This window comes from Aythya ferina, assembly GCF_964211825.1.
Source record: "Aythya ferina genome assembly, chromosome: 4".
Lineage (NCBI taxonomy): Eukaryota > Metazoa > Chordata > Aves > Anseriformes > Anatidae > Aythya > Aythya ferina.
In genome coordinates this window covers 29,979,755-30,000,883 of record NC_140300.1, presented here as the reverse complement: position 1 = coordinate 30,000,883, position 21,129 = coordinate 29,979,755, and the positions used below count along the sequence as shown (strand labels likewise).

General features: G+C 41.9%; 1 protein-coding gene across 6 annotated transcripts in view; it reads left to right on the top strand.

The window, feature by feature from the left end:
- The window catches only part of ANKRD17 (ankyrin repeat domain 17), an 85,563-nt gene that overhangs the window by 24,249 nt on the left and 40,185 nt on the right, over window positions 1-21,129 (top strand). For all 6 annotated transcript variants that reach the window (XM_084517870.1, XM_084517871.1, XM_084517869.1 and 3 more), the window contains exons 2-7: window positions 12,405-12,558; window positions 13,166-13,322; window positions 15,554-15,701; window positions 15,992-16,139; window positions 16,993-17,226; window positions 19,103-19,197. In XM_084517870.1, the coding sequence (XP_084373996.1) occupies window positions 12,405-12,558; window positions 13,166-13,322; window positions 15,554-15,701; window positions 15,992-16,139; window positions 16,993-17,226; window positions 19,103-19,197 (936 nt within the window). The remainder of the gene's footprint in view (window positions 1-12,404; window positions 12,559-13,165; window positions 13,323-15,553; window positions 15,702-15,991; window positions 16,140-16,992; window positions 17,227-19,102; window positions 19,198-21,129) is intronic.

Genomic DNA, 21,129 nt, shown 5'->3' with positions numbered 1-21,129 from the left:
ACTTGATGTCAGAGAAGGCAGGGAGTGAGCTGGTGGCCCCAGTGGGATGCTTACCTCACCTGGGGCTGAGAATGTCTCTACTGCACTTTCCTGCATTTCTTTGGTCCCCTGTGCTACTGTCACAAAATCCAGGTTTGCTGCCCCGAGTTTGGCGCATCATTCTTAGCGGCAAGCTGGCTGATGTTACTGAAGCCTTATGCCGATTTCCACGTAGGCTTTTATTAAAACAAGAGAGTGGGATGCTTTGGGGGAAACCCCTCTGTGAGGCCTTTTAAGCACTGATGTAATACAGGTGTGCAGCTCGCTTTGTGCCTTCAGGTAAGCCCTAAGCACCTTACCCAGTGTGTCAGTAAGTAACTAAGTTTTGGCAGTGCAGTGCTACTAGTGCAGGGTGCTGAGAAGCTATCTGTGAAAAAGCCAAGTGGTCCTGTGGAAATAGAGCTTCTTGGTGCCACTTGGGCAGTCTTTCTGGACTGCTTGGGTGGTTCATCAAGGGAAGTTGGCTTCAGGCAGGGTGCTGTCAAAGCACTGGATTTTTGCTGTGTTTTTTCCAGGAAGGAGTTCACCTAGCTGCCTGACAGATACATGTGATCCTGAGCATAAAGAAGAAGGCAGAGGATTTCTTCCTTTCCTACTTGAATTGGGGTTGGTTGTTGTTGTAGGGCTGTGGCAGCTTTGAAATACAGTGGCTGGGTGACTGATCTGTTGAGGGAGGTTGGACTGCCAGCCTGGTGGTTTTTGGACATGTGAAGGAGCTCAAGGTGCCAATACGGAAGTGGAACTGGAGTTTATCGTGCAGCAGGGGAACGGCACGGCAGCGAAGGGGAATTTTAACAGTCATGTTTGCATGCTCTCCCTGCCCTAATTCAGTAGTACAGTTTTGCAGGAAATTGATGTGAAGCACGGAACCCTTTCAGCACCTGTTGAATTCACCAAAGACAATCGATCCATGCTTTCAGGAAGCTGTAGCATGGCGGGTTCCTCTTCCCAGGGGAAGAAAATGGGATGATACTCATCACTGCAGAGTCGGGAGCAACTGCAGGGTGATGGGTATCAATGGGCACTGTCAGAAGGACCTCAGTGCAGCTGCTACTTGGGGTGTTTGGGGCAGGGAGTCATTTTGTAGAGATGGGGGTGTGGTGTTTTAGTGAAACAGTGCCTTAGGCATCAGGATGTTTAGTCTTGAGGTAGCATGTGACATAATATGAGCTGCTTAATCCTTTATCTCCACTCCTGTAGTATCTCTTGTGTGTGATGTGATCAATCTCTGTCTCAGTATCTGTATTTGCAGATGAAAATGTGTGGACAAGCACAGATCACTTGCTTTCTGGGGGGTGTTGAAGCCAAGTGCTGTTGTCCTAATGGCTCTTGTGCGCATCATGAGTTGCAGGGCACGGAGGTTGTACTGTGTGTGGATTACAGCCCACACTGTGCAGTCATCTGCCTCCTGTTTGGAGGCACTGTGGCAAACATCAGTATCTGAGCTCCGCTCTGTTCTACACTCGAGTTAGGCTGCGAGATCGGAGATCAGAAATATGCAGAAAAAGTCATCTGACAGCAGCGAGGGAACAGAAGGAGTAAGCTCCTGGAGGGAATTGGAGCTGATACACCACTGCTGTAGTTGCTCGCAGATACAGGGAGGAAAGAAGCCAAGCTGACTAGGCTAATTGTCAAGAGTCATGCTGGCTGAGGAACGCTTTCTGGCAGGTTTAGCACAGCAATCTCAAGCATTTTGTCGTGGAGACTGGGGAGGTTGGTGTTTTCCCTCTTTTTAACCTCCTAAGTGCAGCGTGCTGTCAGTGAAAGCTCACCAGGTAGATGTGTTAGTGGCGGTTCTCTTTTTGGCAATGTATTTTGAATGGATATAGGACTGTATTGCTGGAAATTACATCTTCTGGGAGATGGGGGAGTGGTCTCGCCTCTGACTGATGTGAATAAATGAACATACAATTTGCAAAGTTCAGCAGCTTCCTTGGCATAGCCTACAGAGAAGCTGCCTTGGGTCATTTGAGGCTTGTCCTCGTCACAAGAAATAAACGTGTGCTCAAATCGGAGGGAACTGCTCTTGTTTTAGCAGTCCTAAACTATGCCGTTAGGAGATGTGGGTGAAGGCAAGGCACCACAGCACTGTTTCTGCACTGAGCTTCGCTTCTGGCTTTGTCTATATAAAAGTTATGATGTTGTGCTTCCATTGTTCCGCAGCGCTAATCTCAAATCCTTAGAAAAACAACTTCTTCATCTGGCAATGGAAATGGGTGGGTGTGCACAGCTCTGAACTGGAACTGAGACCGAGTGCGTCGGGCCAGTAAAAGCACTTGTGGGAAGCTGGGCCACCTTTAGTTGTGCTAAGCTGCTCTAAACTCCCTTCTCAAAGGATTAGTTAAGGGTCTTGATCTGTTGCAACAAAGCCTGAGAGAGTGACAGAGAAATGGCTGCTTATCGAGCTGTGAAAAGAAGGCTCTAGATACTTCTCCTTGAAGACTCTGCAGGCCACAAAGATGCAGACGAGCTCCCTGAAGTTAGCCACGGATAACAATACTAATTTCTGGTTGGGATTTCAAGCCTGACTTTTTCAGATATAATATAAACAATGCGTTTGTCCTTTTAATAACTTGGGATTTTTTTTTCACCTTTTCCTTAGGTGTCATTTTCAAAGAGGATACTTGAAGGTCATACATCAGTGGTTGTGGGATCTGTAGCAGGGTGCTTTGTTGTGGGGTTAGAGATGCTCGCGTTGAGAAGGCATCCTTTAAATCTCTCCTTGGGGTATACGGTTAAGGCAAAAGGTGAGTCCAGTTGAAAAGAAACATGACCAACCGTTAAAAAGGATTTCCTTTTTCTTCTCAGCTCACCTTCCTTAAACAAGGCTTAAGAGAATAATTAGTCCCTTGAAAGTAGGGCAGCGAGGAATAGGCCGTAACCGCGCACAGCAGCACTGCTTAGGCCTTTGTAACGTACACGCTGTTCAGAGCTGCTGGTGTTGCTGCGAATCTAGGTGCTCCTCAGGTACACGTCCAAAATCTTTTAAGAGCGGAGTCACGCTTAATGTACTTTCCAATTTTTGTGTAACGAATGACAAAACTGAAAGGACTTGAGTACAGCTAAGATGTTCTGTACTGCTTATGTTCCCTGTGTTTGTTGCAGTCTTATTAATAGCTGAGAGCTGGACATGCCACACTTGTGGGTTAGTCCATGGTGGTGAGGATGAGCTCGAAGAAGCACGGGCTGATCCAGAGAAGTCCTTGAGCAGGAGGAGAGGTGAGGAAGCTCTAACAGGCCATTTACCCAGTGCAGAAGGCTTGTCTTTAAAGAGCTCGTGATACAGCCTGGGTGGAGAAGTGGCTAGATGGCAGCGTAACGTGTTCGTGGAGCTCTCTGCAGCTGTAATGAGCAGGCTTGTGGATGTTGTGTGGCCCTGTAAGGAACTTGGTGAGTAGCTGAAGTGATGCTTACGTGAGGTAGTGGGGAGAGAGTCTTAGGGGGCTGCAGTTGTCATCGAACCATGACATGGGGGCAGTGGAGCAGCAAGAGGAGAGGGTGACTCCAGGAGACCTGGCTGCTTCATCTCTTCACTTCATGGTTGTTGCGTGCCCATTTTTCTGTGTTTGACAGAATTTCTTGTCAGCGAAGACGTGACAGGTTACTTGCTGTGGGTAGCAGAAACTGCCTGTGGCAGGTCAAGTTTTCTGTTGTAGCATTCCTCTGACAGGGTTATTTTGACAGAAAACTTTCCATGGTGGCTGCCCAATGGTATGGGAACAGCCTTAGATCGAGATGTATATTAGTGGATTCGTTGTAGACACCAACATCTCTGGTTTATCCAGAGACGTGAGCAGTCTGTTAAGTGAGTACGCCATCAGGGAAACTTTGCATTCTGCTATGATGAGTTCTTTTCAAACCCAGTTCACAAGACAGTTGATATTAAGAGTTTGTTCAGCGTTTTGGGGGTGCAGGTGGGAGCAGGAGTGAATGTGCATACCTGTGTTCAAATGGTTGGAGTGGTACCTATCAGCTATCGTGTTGTGAATGAGTACTGTCCAGGAGCACGATGGCAGGCAGTTTTACAGTAAGTTATGTGCAGATTTTGTGATTCTATTTTTTTAATATACTGTTATTTCATGCCAGTGACGTAACTTGTAATTTGTCCCCCGGTAGTGTGAAACTGGGGCAGGGAATTGAATAAACTGAGTGGAGGTGGTGGTGTTTTTCTGTTGGCATGGTATTTTTTTGTGCATGGACAATTGTAGCTGAGTAGCAGTAAATGTGTAAATTTGCTTGATGTGGAAGTATGCCAAGTGCTTGCTAAGATCTGAAATGGAAAAGAAAATATTAAACGAAAGGTCTTTTTTCCTTGTGGCTCCACACTAACAACCTTTCTGTAGCTCTGTTTCAGTCTGCTTGTCTCTTTTTATTGTTGTTGGTAATACGAAGGATGAACCATAGAGGAGGGGAGGGGTTTCTGATGCGAGTACATCAGCACCTGTCTCGTCATCAGAAACACTGCAGTAATAATGCAGGTGTCCCTGCAGCAGAAACTCCGTTGGTGCCAGTCATGAGGACGGTGTTATGCCATCTCAGCAGCACAGACTGTTAATCTTCTCATTCCCTCCCCCTCCTTTTAGAGCAGCAGTGGCAAGAGAACTGGAGTGTACAGTTGATGGAATAAGATGAAAGAAGACACTGTTGAGACATTCCAGCTGCCAGACTGGGGATTTCTGCTGAATAAGGCATTTCGGCTTCGGGAGGGTCATGGCACGTCAGAAAGGCAGCACATCTGATTATCTGTCCCAGATAACTGGAAGCAATCCGCGCTGTGCAGAAAGGAAACATTGCTCTAAGGCTTTGTGTCTGTGCTTGCAACGCTCCTGTAGTAGTGGGGTAGGCTAAGGAAGGATCGTACAACGTGTTTCTGGTTCAAAATAGATAGGAAGAAAACCACAAAAACAGTGAGGATGAAATTGAGTGGGCAAGATCCTCTGGTTCATTTGGCTTCAGCATATGCTTTCCCTTCCAGTAACCAAGAATTCAATATAGTTATTTAAAGAAAATGGTGTCTCTGGTAAATATCCAGTAAATCGTCACTTCCTCTTTAGAGCTATGTTGTGTAAATTAGGTGGTGATGTGTTTTGTTCACACAAAAATGACAAGCACTCAGATGCTTGTTCTCAAGGAAGATTTGATTGGAGAATTTTTAATGATAGTCTTAACAGTGGAAAGGTCTGCATTTTCAAGTGGCTTCAGACCTTAGGGGTAGTTACACCTGAAGACGTGTAATCTTAGCTGAAGAAGTAGAACCGTGCAATTTTTTTTGCCTTACTGTTTAGTTGGATCAAGTCGTACTGCTGCTGTTCCGTTTTGGGGTGCATATAACTAGATAGCTTTGTCTTGGTGTTACAGAGAAAGAATCTGAAGCTTTCACCGAGCTGGCCTGTGACTAGCATGTGCAAAAAATGCAGCGTATGGACGGTGTATGGACATCACAAAGTTCAGTTGGAATAATGAGCCTTTCTATTTATAAGGCTCCAAGTTAGTTCTTTGCACTTGTAATTGAAAGCTGGGTATGAATATGTAGCCCATGAAAATTGAAAACAGGATGGAGTTCAGCATCATAACCAGCAGAGTTCTGGGGTTATGTGTTTGTGTGTTAGGTTTTGGATGCTTAAGTCAAAAATGAGCGCCCAAAATAGGTGGCTTGGTTTGCCAGGTTTCAGTTATATATCATTGCTTTGTATCAATTCACTCTTCCCTCATAAATCCTGTGACCATTGACGGTTCAATGTATGAAACAGTTCAAAAATACCAAGCAGTGATGTGCAAAGAAATCTTTGTTGCATTTGAAACATGTTTTATTTCCTCTGGTAGGTACCAATTGCAAGGTGATAGTATAGAGACTGCTATTATGTGTAAAACAGGTTTCTGGGTCAGTAAATGAAGTGAATGGTAGAAAATATTTTGAATTTTCAAGGAATGCTTGTGGAAGTTGGATGAAAGATGCGTGTGCGTGTGTATGTATATATTTTTGTGCTGTGTCTTGCAGTAACTTGGAACAATTACACAGCAATCCCCAAGGGTGTAGGAGGTGATCAACAGATGCTCAGCAGAACTGTTCAACAGCCAAAAATATTTAAGAGCTGGTTTCGATAAAAGCATGGGTATGTGAAAATCCTGATGGGGTCCTGATCCCAGGCTCTGGAGGAATTTGTAAGCCCATCACCTTGAATAAGGGGTAAGGGGTTGGTCTGTGTGCTGACTGGGTGCCTGCTCCCTGCCCTGAGTGGTTGTGGGATCGGAGTGTTAGTGTCCAGCTCGGAATGAGTAAGTGACATGGGTGGTTTAAAAAAGATAAAATCTGTTGTCTTAGCAAGATGAAGGACAAGGACAGGGATAGAAATAATGAGCTCTCTGCTATTGGAGGTGCGAGGGCTAAAACTGTTCTGTAGTGAAAGCTGAGATTATCTTGGGTATGAGTGGCTGGAGAGCAAGGGGAAAGTAGCATTACTGTGGTCAGGCTCTGCTGTCTTGCTGGGTGTTCCTGATGTGACTCAGGACTAAATCTGGTCACTGAATGCCTATCATTGCAGCAGAGAAAGTCAAGAATTTGAAGCTGCCTTGACCTCCTCCATGCTGGTAACTTCTCAAAGTAGGGGGACTAAATCTCACCGAGCTGGTAGATTGCAGCTTCAGATTGAAGGTGGCTTTGCAATACCTGACGGACATGAAAATCCATGTTAAATATCTTGTCATCTTTAAAAGCTGTGTACTGTTCTCCAAAAATTTTGCAGCTGTGCCAAATCGATTGTTACAGCTCTTCAAAATTGGCAGTTAGTCCTTTGGTACCTAACTAAGAAGTAACAAAATTAGCCTCTCAGATGAAGTCTGCTTTAGGTGGTAAGGTTTGCTACAGGACAGCAGTGAACGGCTGTTCTCCAGTGTGAAGTTCTTGGGCAAGGCTTTGTGCTAAGGCTTTGCTCTCAGCGGATCAATTTGGCAGCCTCTGGATATCAAGCACCAAAGGCTCAAGTGCCAAGGTAGAAATTTAGCAAATTCCAAATTAGCAATCGGTGCCTACTAGGAGGCAAAGTGTGTGGGAGTGATCTGTCAACAGCTGAGAAATAAATTGGTTTTTCAATTGTAAGGCTGTAGAAGATAGGGGTTAGCCTCCACCCCCAAGAAAAAGGGAAAACCTGCAGAGAATTTTTTCTTTTTTCAGAAAAGGTGTTTTGGGGCCTTTTGAAATGCTTGCCTGGGCTCATTAGGTTCATCCAAAACAGGTTTCAGATGTTGTTTATGAAGCTTGGATACTGAAGCTTAGAATGTTTCATCCTATTATGTTAATAACTACAACTTGCCAGTTCACAGCTTTCGAGGGCTGTTGTTAGCACCCTAACTGCTAGACGTTGAAACTGGATTTCACTTTTCTACTTTGTATTTTTTTCAAGATACATTTACTACTATTTAGAGCATGGCTACATGTATGGCTTCAAGACAGAGGAATATTGTCTTGTGTACTTACATATTGTAAACACCTTCTAAAAAAACATCTAGGAACTTGTGTTGCTTCCAGGAAGATATTGCTGGATGGTTGGCCCAAACATGTATTCATGTTTTTTATGTTTTTTTTTTTTGAGCAAGTGCTTTGACTGGGCTGATGACAGCGTGCGCCTAAATGTGCTGCAGGCTCAAGCAGCTCCTTGCTGCCCTCGATCTCTGCATCAGCTTCGGGATACTGCTTGTTACAGGAATGTGGTGTTTATTTTTACAACTTAAATGGGGGGTAGGGTCCTGAATGATTATTCAGTGTTTGTTTCTGACAAGATGCTGGAAAGCAGTGTGCTGTGTAAATACTGTGTGCTTACTTGCAGGATGCCCTTGGAGAAAGGCTATGAGATGAAACCTGTAAAGTGTGCTTCTTGGGTGTGAAAAATCTTATAGGTGGGAAACTTGATAGAAGGATGAGAATGTGACTGCTTAGAGCATTTTTTTCTTCAGTGCTTCTGGGTTGTCCTTATGGGACAGCTGTGATCGAGGGGAAAATACCTAAAGCAATGATAATTAAATGCCAGAGATGCTCTGTAGACTAATGATCAGAGCTATTCATGGCAGCTATGTACTGATTAAATGAATAAATAAGTCTTCTGTCGTTTGGCAGTAAGGGCTTTAGTAGGTGGTGGGTGTTGAAGAACTGTTTTCTACCATTGCTCATGAATGAAATTTTAAATAGTAGCTTTATTTATTCCATATTTTGAGGGAAACTCCAGGAAGAAGCTTGTTGGATGTTGAGTTCTATCTCTGAGGCCACATGGAGGTATGGATGTAGATTTGGAAGGCACTTGCGTGGAGAAAGCAGCTGGGGGGGAGTTCACAGCACTGTGTGTGGCGGTCGGCGTGCTGACGGCAGTTCTGCACGCACGTGGCTTGCTGGTGAGAGATTGAGAAGTGTGAGTCAGCATCGAGCACCGAGTGTCTCTAGATGTTCTACATTGCACAGTGGAGATGGAGATGTTACCACAGTAAGTAGTTATACCACAGTAACCCAGTTCAGCGTTTTCTTTGGCTCTAGCCTTGCATTTATTAAACTCTGTGTTCAGTATTTGGCATCTTACAGTCAAAACATAAAATTACTGAAATGTTGCGCAGGTTTTTTTTCAGGGCACATGCACAGGAGTCCTGGTGGATCAGCTTTTGTCCAGCTGATATGATATGCCTGTAGGTCCACGTCTCAGGTGTTAAAGCAGTATTAAAAGTGCAAAAGTACTGGGTTTTATGTAAGTAAAGTTGTTGCCCTGCTTACAAAATATGCTTTCTGTAGCAATTTATACCTCCTAGTTCTTGATTGGTGAAGAGGAAAGCTGTTTATACAGTAGCTCCCACTTGATGGGGAAAACAAAAGGAGCAAAACAGATTGTTCCAAATTTAGAGGATGAAAGCACAGGAGGGGTTTTGAGTCTGCACTTCAGAAAACAGAAAACAAGCAGTGCATGTCTGGGTGAGTGCCTGCCCACAAAGATGGGGCTTCGCAGGAACCTTGGGAGCGTGCTCAGGGGAGAGGCCAAGTGTGCAGCCCCTGACCTCAGTATTGCTGCTGGGCTTGGTAAAGCAGCGAAGAATTCTGTTCCTAATTAGAGGTGATAAAAGCACATAACGCTGAATGTTGCAGTTAAGCCTAATATCTCAATACTTGGAGTACTTGGGGCTGTGGTTTTTTGCCTGGAAAAAAAATACTTGGAACATGTGCTGGGGCACTTGTTTCATGAAACTTCATTGAGGTTTGGATTAGTCCCTCTGTTAACACTGTACTTTTCTAGGCACTCTTAAATTTCTCGTCATGGCTGTATTTCATGCATCAAAACTCGTCTGTTTTGTTGGAAAGCAGTCAAAACATGGTACTTTTCTTCCCTGTAACATCAACTTCCATATAAATGATTATGGGCACAACAAACATGGATGAGTGCAGAACATAATGTTTTATTGCGGGCTGAGAGAAGGAGAAATCTCGTAAAAGCCTTTCTGTTGGGACCGACTGAACAATTGGATTATGTCAGAGCATTGTTTGATCAGAGAAGTACCGACCGAGAACCCAGACTGATTGTTCTGATATGTGAGGTGGAGCATTTGTGTACTCTTCTACACGTTTTTAGTTAAGGGAAATAAAATACATCTGGAGACTGTTAAAAGGAAATGTCTGTTTACTTGGGCTGGTAAATGGAAATGCTTTGTCTTAGGTTTGTAGTGTCTGTAGGGAAGGCAGTATTTTCTCAGAAATGAAAGAGAATTTTCACTCCTACCAAAAGGCAGTTATGTTTTTCCCTGTTAAGAAGTCTTTGACCGCTATCATGGTGTATTGGATGCAGCGTCACGTTGAACGAACTGGAGAACAAGACTGTGGATTTAACAAAACTCTTAAGATAAAAGGCAATTAGAGAAAGAGAGGTGTAGCTGTGGGCTTCGTGAAAAGTTCTGCAATTCACAGGTCCAAGATGGATCTCCTAGAAAAGGAAATCCAGGCGTATTTGATGTCAGAAATAGTCTAAAATAGGTATTTAATAAGTTGCATTTCTTGAGACACAGCTCTGAAATTGTGCTTGAATGAGAGTGTGTAATACAAACCTTTTCCAAAATAGCCCACAAGACAAGTCTTCTGGTGCCTTGGGCTTTTGTTGGTGCTCAGTAGTTTGTAGGTGGATTACTTTTTTGCACCACTTTCCTTGTGTTATAGTTCAGGTGATTTATTTGTTTTTACCACACCGTTTTTGCTTTCTTAGTGGGAAGGGAAAAATGGCAAGTTTTTTCCATTTGAAACCTAAGCTGTATGAAAGACCTGCTGTCAAGGGAGAGGATGTGAGTACAGGAGAGGTTTTGGGGTTTTGACTCGTCTTAGCAAATAGTTTATAATGGTATCAAGATTCATGACCAGCTGTTAAATATCTTGCTCAGATGAGATTTTTCAGTTAGCCTAAAAAGTAGGTTGTGTTTTTTTTTTTTTTTAAGAGCTGGGTGAGCCAAAAATCCGTGCAACTGCTGGGTAATTTGCATTTCCAGTGGTGAAATCTGTCTCTTGGCTTCTGAACAGCGGAATAGTTCCTTTCTCTTGCTGCCTGCTGCTGCAGCAAGCTTTGTCCTTCGGAAGAAGACAAATGGCAAGTCCTCAGATGAACCAAAACCAGCCTGGAAAATGGTCAAGGAGATGCGTGGAGCAGAGTTGGCAGTGAGCAGCTTGGGAACCTGGCAAGGCAGGAGTGGGCTACTCTGTAGTAGTGGGGAGGAAACTGGGAGTTGCCTTTACCAGCATGTGTGAGTATCCAGTTGCACTGAGAGCATGGAAAATCGAGTGCGGAGAAGCAGTGTCCAGTATTGCAGGGCTGTCCTCTTGTTAGCAGCTGCTGACACATCAGTGCTGCTTTAAGCACAAGTTGGAAGTCATCCCTTTGAGCTTGCCATGTTCCCAGCTTTGAAGATGGATACTCATATGTTACCAGAAGCTGTCCGACAGGAGATTTTTTTTTTATCAACGATAACTTTTGAGTGGTAAATTAAACAAAGCCATTTTGGAAGTAGTTCTCAGCCTAGCTTCCTAGGCAAGCAAGGTCTTGAGGTTTGAGCAAAGTGCTAGTGCCATATACTATTAAGTTTTGAATGCAGTGTTTAACTTCTACTGAATTGAGCTGGAGAAAGTTAGTTTCCTCCTATTTGTAAAAGAAGCAGGGAACTGGAGTTAGGCTGCAGAAGAACCAGTTACAGTGTAAGCTCCTTGCTTGTACCCAAGAACGGATGGGAGGACGGAGGACTTCCCCTCAGGAGCCCTGAGATGAATTGGTTACTCTGCTGGTTTGTCTGCCCTTAGATTCTTAGGGTGTTTATCTGCAGGAATCTGAACTCATGACACTCATGAGACTGACTGCTGGTAAGCTTTGGGGACAGACATAAACATAAGAATCAAATAAATTGTATTTCCATCTTGATAAATGGTATTCCACGTGGAAGTGTATTACTGCTTTTACCCTGAGACATTTGGAGTCTTCAGTGATATATGGGTGGTGACAGGTGGTTTATGTGCCTGGCAGACTTGCATCTACTTGGATTCTTTGGTTGTGGAAGAAGCAGAGGCTTTTGAGCTCTGGCGTGTGTGTTAACATGGTCTTGATAGTCTAATAAATTGTTTGATCACTAGTTAATAGACTTCAGGGTGTGTTGATGGAACTTCTGGAGGAATGTCTTTGCTGAACTATTTGACTGTGGTCTTTCTTCAACAGGCAGTGAAGGCTGCAATTGCTGGCCCCTTTTTTTTAACGGTGGTTTAGGAGACTGAGATACCAGAGAGAATTTTTCTGCTGGTCAGAAGAAAACAGATAACTTGAAAATAGCAATGATAGTTAATTTTTCTGGTATCATTTCTATTGGTTCTGCTGATAGAATTGAATGCTGTGTGGGTGTAGGTCACATCTTTGGAAGGTAACCGGGTTTTGTGAAATAATTCTGTCTTCATTCAGTATATTCCTTGTGCTTTGGGGAGGTGAAAAACATACTGGCTAGAGAAGAAACTCGTGACAGTTACACCTGTGGGCCTTCTGGAGTCATATCTAGTCTTTGACATTTCCCTTGTTGTATAAAGTTGTACTTAAAGCTTGTTGAGTGCAATGTAGAGGTGTGAAGCCAGTTTCCTAGTGTATCGTGGCTTTTAGTCACAGAGCGAATGGGCAAGAAAACAAAAGATAAGTTCTTTCTATGGGATTTTGGAAAACCTCATTGCTTTCTCTGAGGAAAAATACTCTAAGTCAACTCAGGTTTGGCTAACGTAGTATTTAAAAAGCAAACACAGAAGTGATGATGACTGCACCTGTATTTTTGTTGTATTTATTAGAATTTGGTCAGTAGTTACTCTTAAACTACATCTGTTGTTTTTTCAGGTTGAATCCTTCATCTTGGATCAGGATGATCTTGAAAACCCTATGTTGGAAACTGCTTCCAAATTGCTTTTGTCAAGTACTGCCGATGGTGCTGACCTAAGAACAGTAGATCCAGAAACCCAGGCAAGATTAGAAGCTTTACTTGAAGCTGCAGGTAAGTACTCGTGTCCCATACAGGTTTAATCCCAAAGCCCTGATACATGAGACCATACTGGAACTGCTTGCATAAGTCTAATCCATACGAGCATGATATATATTCAGGATGCAACACAGCATGAACGTGGCAAGGTTGTGCACATCAGGGAAAAGAAAGGAATTCATTAAAATCCTCTGAATCTTTGAAAAGTAGAAAATTAATTTCATGTCAAGGCTGTGCCTCTGATAGGATTCCTCCAAATTTGGATTTCTGAAAGCCAAAAAACTGACACCCGCCCTTGGCTTGCAGCCTTCTGTCAAAAACTGAATTGCTCAATGAGGCTTTGTTTTGTAATAATTACTGCACAAAAAGCATTGCTGGTTGCATATACTGAGTAGTTGTGAATAGTTAAATAACGTGTTCTGTGGCTTTGAGGGCTTCACTCGTGCATCTCATCTGAGCACAGCTTTCAAATTAATGTTGTAAACAGTTGATCCTTTTTTGGAAGCTGTAGTTCATTATACTTGGAATGCTTTACTCAAGAGATCTAAAAGGTTCAACCTCAACTTGTCCATTTACTTCTTTTCTGGCATGTGTACCAACCTGTTGTAAATTGGAATGGAAGGAATAGGTAAACTGTCGACTGCTGATGGTAAAGCGTTTGCAGATCCTGAGGTGCTTCGCAGACTGACTTCTTCAGTGAGCTGCGCGTTGGATGAAGCTGCTGCTGCACTTACCCGGATGAGAGCAGAAAGCACAGCAAATGCAGGGCAGACGGACAAGTAAGCTGTGTTTTCTATACCATCCAGTTTTTAGTTGTTTGCTACTTAGAGGTGTTTTTTCCTGTGTACTTTTGGACTATGAGATGATGAGACTCAAATGGAACCAGTGCCAAGTTGTCATCTGTGATTCTCTCCTGTTAAGTATACCTGCAGTGTCAGTTCCTGTACTGGGTAGTGAAGCAATTAGTATAGGTTACAATTCAACAATCATTCTTCAAGTAAACGTCTTTTACTTGACCAATAGTAGAAACTAAATCCCGAAGCTTGTAAGTAACCTGTGGCTTTGAAAAATACGGAATCCCCAAATATCCCCCCCCCCCAAAAAAAAAAAAAAAAAATCACAACTTCTGAGCTCTCCTTTTCAGCTGTGGTGGAAGGAAAGCAGTCTTGAGAGACTTGAGCCTTCAGCTTTCTGCTGTTGCATAGGACCTTGGACAGAGCCCCAGCCAGAAAGGCTCAGCTTTTTGAGGCAGCTTCCTGGCTGTCAGTGTTTTTTAGTTTTAGTGAATGAGGGAAAAGTAAAAGCTGGTTCCCTTCTAGGCAGTTGTTAAGGTTCAATGCAACAGAAACAGACTGCTAGTACACATCTGCTTTGCTAGTTGGAAAATTATTCTTTATATACTGAGTAACCCAGAAAAAACATTTTGTGATGTGCTGACCTGGACACATGAAGATGAGTAGAATATTTTCTTTTTTGTGTCTGCTTCTATTCTGTGTGTTTGTTCCTGTCCCCAGCTACCCCAAAAGGCTGCTAACAGCAAGGTTGCCAAAGCTATTGCTAGGATGGGGGATGTGGGAAATAAAAAATAAATGTGTAAAATGTGGTGAACAGTACGTGTTTCAGAAATATTTCTCTATGTTAGTGTATGTGTATTTTGGTGGCACAAATGAAATATGAGTCCTGGGTAAGATGCACAGGTTGGTCCTTGTTGTTGTTTGTTGTTTTTTTTTTTTTTTAAATCCACTCCACTTTTAAAGTTCGTGTTTTAAGAATTGCTCATATTGATGTTGAGTAGCGAGGCTTGCAAAAGTTTCCTGTAAACTACCTTATTTTTGTATTGCCTTTTGTCAGTTCTTTTTTGATGCGGCTTGCAAAGTGGACAAGAGATTAAAAGTTGGTAGGTGGGATGAGGCCAACCAAATCAAATAGATCTGGATTTATTATTAATGATGGAATTATTTGGACCAGAATAGAATTTTAGTTCTTACAAAGCAGTAACTTCTAGAATAAACATACCGTATATGGAGCACAGTATTAGAATGATGGAAAATAAGTATTCAGTAAATTCTTTTTTTTTTTTTTTTTTTTTTTTTTAACTGAAACAGAAGTGAAGAAATGTAAGGGATCTGGGAACCAAAAGTTCTCTGACTTTTGGCTTACTAAACCAGGAGAAAATTACGTCTTCCTGCAGGTCTGAGTTAGGGCCACAAGTGAAATGCTTGGTTGTTGTTTGAAAGTCAAAGCATTTTATTATGTTGTAGGTGAAGAACATTGGAGGTGATCTGCTTTAGTTTCATCAACAGTGCTGAAAAAAAAGTACGATAAGACTAATCATTTCCCTGTCCTCTAGTTCCTGGGACAGAGGAAAATGTGAATACAGCTCTGATTAGTGGTTGCAGATACGAAATGGAATACTCATAAAATAATACCCAATTAAAGACACTGTATTTGTGTTCCAATCATGTCTCCTTTTCTTTGAGCCTTACTTGAGAAAATGTATGGGACAAAACCTGTTCTCAAAGGTAATACAGAACCGGCATAGATGGAGACTGTATGCTAGGTAGTAATTAACAATATAGGGTTTTGTTTCCAGTACTGTAGTAGTAGCCTTTCAAAAGGGCAAGTTGTTAGCTATTGAAGACATGTATTTGATTGCAAAAAAGGCTTCATACTGACATAACATTGTGTTGAGTGCACAGTGTCCTTTCTGAACATGTCTTCTGTTGCTCTTGCACATCTTGCAAAGTATAATTAAAGTGGTCATTCTTCGTATGTTTCTTGTTGTAATCTTGTGCTAGAAATGAGTAACAGGAGTGGTTGAGTACATGTTGAGTTTTCAGATAAGTTACTTGGAAAACTTCAAGTGTAAAAATGCCTACTCTTTAACAGTTGACAATGGTTTTTAGGTCATTCTGTGTCCTCATGGCACGTGGGGCTTTTTGTTCTGTATGTAGACCAAGTGTTTCGTGCGTGGTCCATTTTCACTTCTTAATGCTTTTTATTTTGTTAGCCGCAGCTTGGCAGAGGCTTGTTCAGAAGGCGATGTAAACGCTGTGCGGAAGTTGCTAATCGAAGGACGAAGTGTGAATGAGCACACAGAAGAAGGGGAAAGCCTCCTTTGTTTAGCCTGTTCAGCAGGATATTATGAGCTTGCACAGGTAGGTTTTCTGGCTGTTTTCTGTATATCTCATATCATAATAGGTAGTTATTGAACTGATGTTTTTTTAACTTGTGCACCCGAAGGCGGTGTTAAAGTACTAGAATATGTCAGCTAAATGACAAATGAGGAGTTGCCCACAAACTGTGTGTTGCCAATGGATTCCTTGTGCATATTTTTCAGGTGTCTGACACAAAGCTGTTCATGAAGGTGTCTTTGTGTAATATTTTAACCATCTCGACGTTCTGGTTTGTCACCTAACAAGGCTGTTGATCATCCTTCTGTTCACAGGTTCTTCTGGCGATGCATGCTAATGTAGAAGACCGAGGTATTAAGGGAGACATAACACCTCTAATGGCCGCTGCTAATGGCGGGCATGTCAAAATCGTCAAGTTGCTGCTAGCTCATGGTGCTGATGTGAATGCACAGTCATCAACAGGTAACTAAGTGATAGAGCTTGCTGAAAACAATTGGAAGGCTGAGACTTGTGGCTTGTGGGAACTTGATGTGCAAGTTAGGTAAGAATGGCTCTCAGCTGAGCATAGCTCTTCCAAGCAGATCTCTTCCTCTGGGTTTTACAGTTTGGCTCATGTATTTTTCTGTGTAGCTATAAGACAGTAATTGGTTGTGGACAAAAGTGGATTAAGTTGACTAGTCGCTGAAAGATATTTACATTTGCAGGGCTGGTGTACTAAGAACATAATTTGGTGGCAGGTCTAGTTAACCTGGGGAAAACAGTAAGCATGAGAAGATGACGTTTTTTGCACGTTTCTTGGCAGTTTGGGAGGCATTTCTGTTTGTGACCAAATTGCTTTAAGAAATTTTCGTAGTTAATGCAGCTGTTAATTGGAGAGATTCTGTGTAGTCTGTTATCATGGGCAAATTGATTATCGACTGTAAATGATGAGTCAGGTTAGGATGTGAGAAGATGTGCATGTGGAGGTTTTTTAGTGAAGTAGTTTTAAGTAGTAATACTGCTTTGTTGTTTTCCTGCTCTAACAGTGTGGTATGTCCTTGCTGATTAGCAGGAAAGATGGTGGGATTTTGTGGTGCAAGTTGGGACTAACCAGGAGAAAAATAGGAGGAGAATTGTATCAGTACTGTTACCAGGCACGTTTAGATCTTCATCTTGTCAGCACTGAGTTGTGTTTTGTAGTTATTGCTTTTTCCCCCTTTATTTTTTACGGTAGTTAACTCAGTAAAAACAGTAAAGTGGAGCACCAGGTTCCCCGTAGAAATTGTCAAATTTGATGTTGTGTTTTTTAAAACTTTTTTTTCTCTTCTGCCTCTAGGCAATACAGCCCTTACATATGCCTGTGCTGGAGGCTACGTAGATGTTGTGAAAGTACTGCTGGAATCAGGCGCTAGTATTGAGGACCATAATGAAAATGGTCACACTCCCCTGATGGAAGCAGGAAGTGCCGGCCATGTGGAAGTGGCCAGAGTGCTGTTAGAAAACGGCGCAGGCATAAATACGCATTCCAATGAATTTAAGGAGAGCGCACTTACACTGGCTTGTTACAAAGGTATAGTACCAAGGCCTTTGCTTAGGTGTGGAAAGTCTTGACAAATATGTATTTATTCAGCCTTGTTGTCTGTTATGAAATTAATTTAAAGGCTATGAACAGACACTTAGACTTTTATCCTGGCTTAAATACTGCATAGCACATGGGTACCATATGTAAAATGATCCTCAGCATGGAGACTGTAAGTACGAAGATACAAAACTTCTGTTCGAGTCCTATAATGCTTTGAAATATTTTTCTTTTAGTCAAATTAATTCTGAAGCAAGAAATTAATTCTTCATAAAATGAGTATGATAAACTTTATGTAATGAGTATGATAAACTTGATCTGTTTTACAAGATACATCTGCTTAGGTACAGAAATGCCAAATAATTTGAAGGACTTAGCACTTACAAAACATGCAGAATCTGGGGCTTTGCCTTTTAGGTGTCAATGCTTAGATACCAGGACTTTCCTGCCTCCTTTGGAGTATTAGGCAGCTATCTTGCATCGTCTGAGCAAGAAACAAAAATGTTTTATTAAAAGGCCAGATCTGTCCAAACAGAGCAGTTGTTGTAATACTCATTTAGTATATGTTTTATTAGAGCTATTGGAATGGCTCTTGGAATCATAGAATAATTGGTATTTGTAACAGAGATACTTGCTCTGGCATCGCAGTAGGTTTTTCTGCCTTGAACACTCCTGGTGCAGTGTTACCAAACACCTTCACAAGCTCTGGTAGTTGTCTTTGTGGTGATTATCAGGGCAAAGGCTCTATTTGAAAGAGCATTGGGAACCCAAACTGTCCATTCCCTCAAGAAGTAAGTCTGGGCCCTGAATCCTGAGGTGAGCTTGGAAAGCTGAGTTTAAAATAAATAAATAAAAAACTAAAAATTTCCCCCTATCCATATATGTTCTGTCAGTATCTCTTGAATTTGTGTTACTTCAAATCTCATGTTTAGGAAGTTGAAATATGGTACTCTTTTTTTATGTGTTGCTTGCTTCCTGTAGTAGAATGATTTCGGGTACTTGAGATCAAGAAAGTTACTAGCTTCTCCCAAATAAAGGGGGAAGGGTGGAAAACGACTGTAGCCTCGTTTTGGGCAGTATCTGTGCGCTTTGTGTTGTTGCTAGGTGTATTCCTAGTGTTAAGATTTAGCTTTATTCATGTTGAGTTACAAAGCAGCTTTTTTCTGGCTTGGTTTTATGTTTGCTTCTTGAGTGAATCATGACTGTATAGTGGAGTTGACTGGACTTGACGTACCTCCAGAACTTGAGAAGCTATAGCCATGAATTAATGGAGTGGTAGAGAGTAAATAGTTTCCAAAAACTTTTAAGTGCCTTTGTAGTTGGAGGTTTTCTATAGGTGGTCAAATTCTACAAATTTCAGCGTGAAGGTCCATCTGCTTTGTTTTGTGGCCTAAGGATTGATAGGAGCTCAGGGGCTGTTTACAATAGCATTTATAACCACAGTAACCCTAAATCCCTAGAGTTGAGCAGGAAGAAGCAGAAAAATCTGTCAACCAAACAAAAGGCTGTCATTCTGTAGTTGAAAAAAAAAATGAGTGTAAGGTCTTCAGACATAATAAATCACCCTGGTAAACCTGATGTTTGCACTGCTCGGCTCTAATGTCACCTCAAGGAATGCATACAATACAGACATGATTTAAGCCACTAAGTGAATCGGATGGTATTTTTAGTAAGTATGCTATTGGGCTTCTGCAGTTGTTAAACGTGTAGATATGAACTTGCCTACTGAGACAGTTTTACTGACATTTTTTTCTTGTAACATAGCCTTTTTCTACCTTAATTATATTATGCTAGACCTTCTCTATGACAGTTGTGAAATGTACCTGCTGAAAGTAGTTTGTAACTGTTAAGTACTTTCTCTGTACAGGCCATCTAGAAATGGTGAGGTTCCTGCTGGAAGCTGGTGCAGACCAGGAACACAAGACAGATGAAATGCACACTGCTCTGATGGAGGCTTGCATGGTAAGAGATGCATGACTTAATCTGTGAGGCATATGTATTGTCTTTTCACTTGCAGGAGATGAACAAAGTGATTCTTTTTGGCCTCTTTTGGTATCAAATCCAACTGTGTGATATTTTGATTCTCTGTATGCCACGAATTTTTGTTACACAATGAAGCAAAAATGGGAAAAAAAATCACAGTGGAAAAATGGTACTTCCTAAAACAGTAAAATGAAAATTTTTGCTCCCAGGGCTGACAAAATAGTTAATTTCTCGAGACAGTGAGAGAGAGAGATATTAACCCATTCTTTCAATAACAAGGTTTATGTTATGTCTAGCTGCACTTATGTTTTGTTTTTTTTTTCCTGAAGTGGTAGGAGTCAGCAAGTAAGGCTCTGCTTGTCCTGAAGCAGCTTCTGTAGGCTGTGTCTGCCTTTGTGTTATGTCAGTTACTTTTGGCTTTTTGTCCAGTAATAATCATGTAGGGCTGGTTTGATAAGAGATACTTTTGTGACCTCAGTTCAGAGGAATTCATGAGTTGAGAGATAGCCAGACGTAAACACCAGTTAAGTATTTAAAGAAAACATAGTTTTTAAATGCTAATTCTGTCAGTTTCTGGGACAGCAACTCTGAGCATACAATGTAGAAATGCTTTTTACAGCCATCTCCAAATGAAGTAACTTAAAGCAGATTGAGAGTGGCTGTTGAAATGCTTTTGACTATTACAGTATGCACTAAACGTGGGTGATGAATGTGGCTGTAACCTGGCTATTGGAAGCATTTAACATACCTAGGCATGTTTAAGGAGTTTGTAAGCCAAGTGTTCATCTTCCCATGTTGGTGGTTATATTTAGGGGTGTGTGTGGGACTTGTTTCAGTATGATTCACCCAGTCACTTATCATAGAAACCCAGCATAGTTTGAATTGGAAAGGATCTTGAAGACCACCTAGGTCCCAGCACCTGCTATGGGGCAGGGACACCTCCCACCAGCCCAGGCTGCCTAAAGCCTGACCGTGAACACTTCCAGGCATGGGCATCCGCAGCTTCTCTAGGCAACCTGTGCCAGTTCCTCACCACCCTTGTGGTGAAGAATTTCTTCTCAGCAATATAAATCTATCATATTTTGATTTAAAACTCCTTGTCCTATCACTACAATCCCTGACAGAGTCCCTTCTCAGCTCTCCTGTAGGCCCTCTTTGGATACTGGAAGACCATTATAAGGTATCCTTCAATTCTTCTCTCCTCCAAGCTGAAAAACCCCAACTCCTTCAGCCTGTGTGCATAGGAGAGGTGCTTCAGCCTACTGATTGTTTTTGTGGCCATCCAGGAAGTTCATGTCCTTATGCTGGGGACCCTAGGGCTGACCTTGCTCCTTGAAAACACAGCACCAGAGGCTGTGTGGGGAGCAACTAGAAAACAGAAGGGGAAATTGTTAAGAAACTTAATTAAGAAAAATACTTCCATGTTGCTGGTCTGTTAATCTGAGGTAATTGTAAAATGACAGCATAGAAGAGATTACCTTTTTATAAAATTTAATAAGACTGAGAAGAAATCTGATTTTTGGTTTCTTGTGGTGTAACAAATATTGGTTTAACTTTCACTTGAAAAGGTTATGTATGGGTACATTTCAATGCTGAAATAGCAAAATTGATGCTTAATTTAACATTATTCCAAGCTTTTGTGGTGAAGAGAACTTGTTAAATTGCAGTTTTTATGTGGTGTTTTTGTTTGAGGTACTCATAAGCTTGAACCACGTATGTAACTCTGGTTTATCTGCATCACCTTTAAAGTGCATATCTTACTGGAAATCCATTTACTGCTACATATAGCCTCAGGTTGAGGTTTCAATTCCTTTTGCTTTTTTCTTTGGAGTTTACTTTTGCGTAAATGTGCTCCTTGATTCCTTTTTTCTGCACCAACAGTTCAGGCTTTGTTGTGCCCCCTTTCAGAGA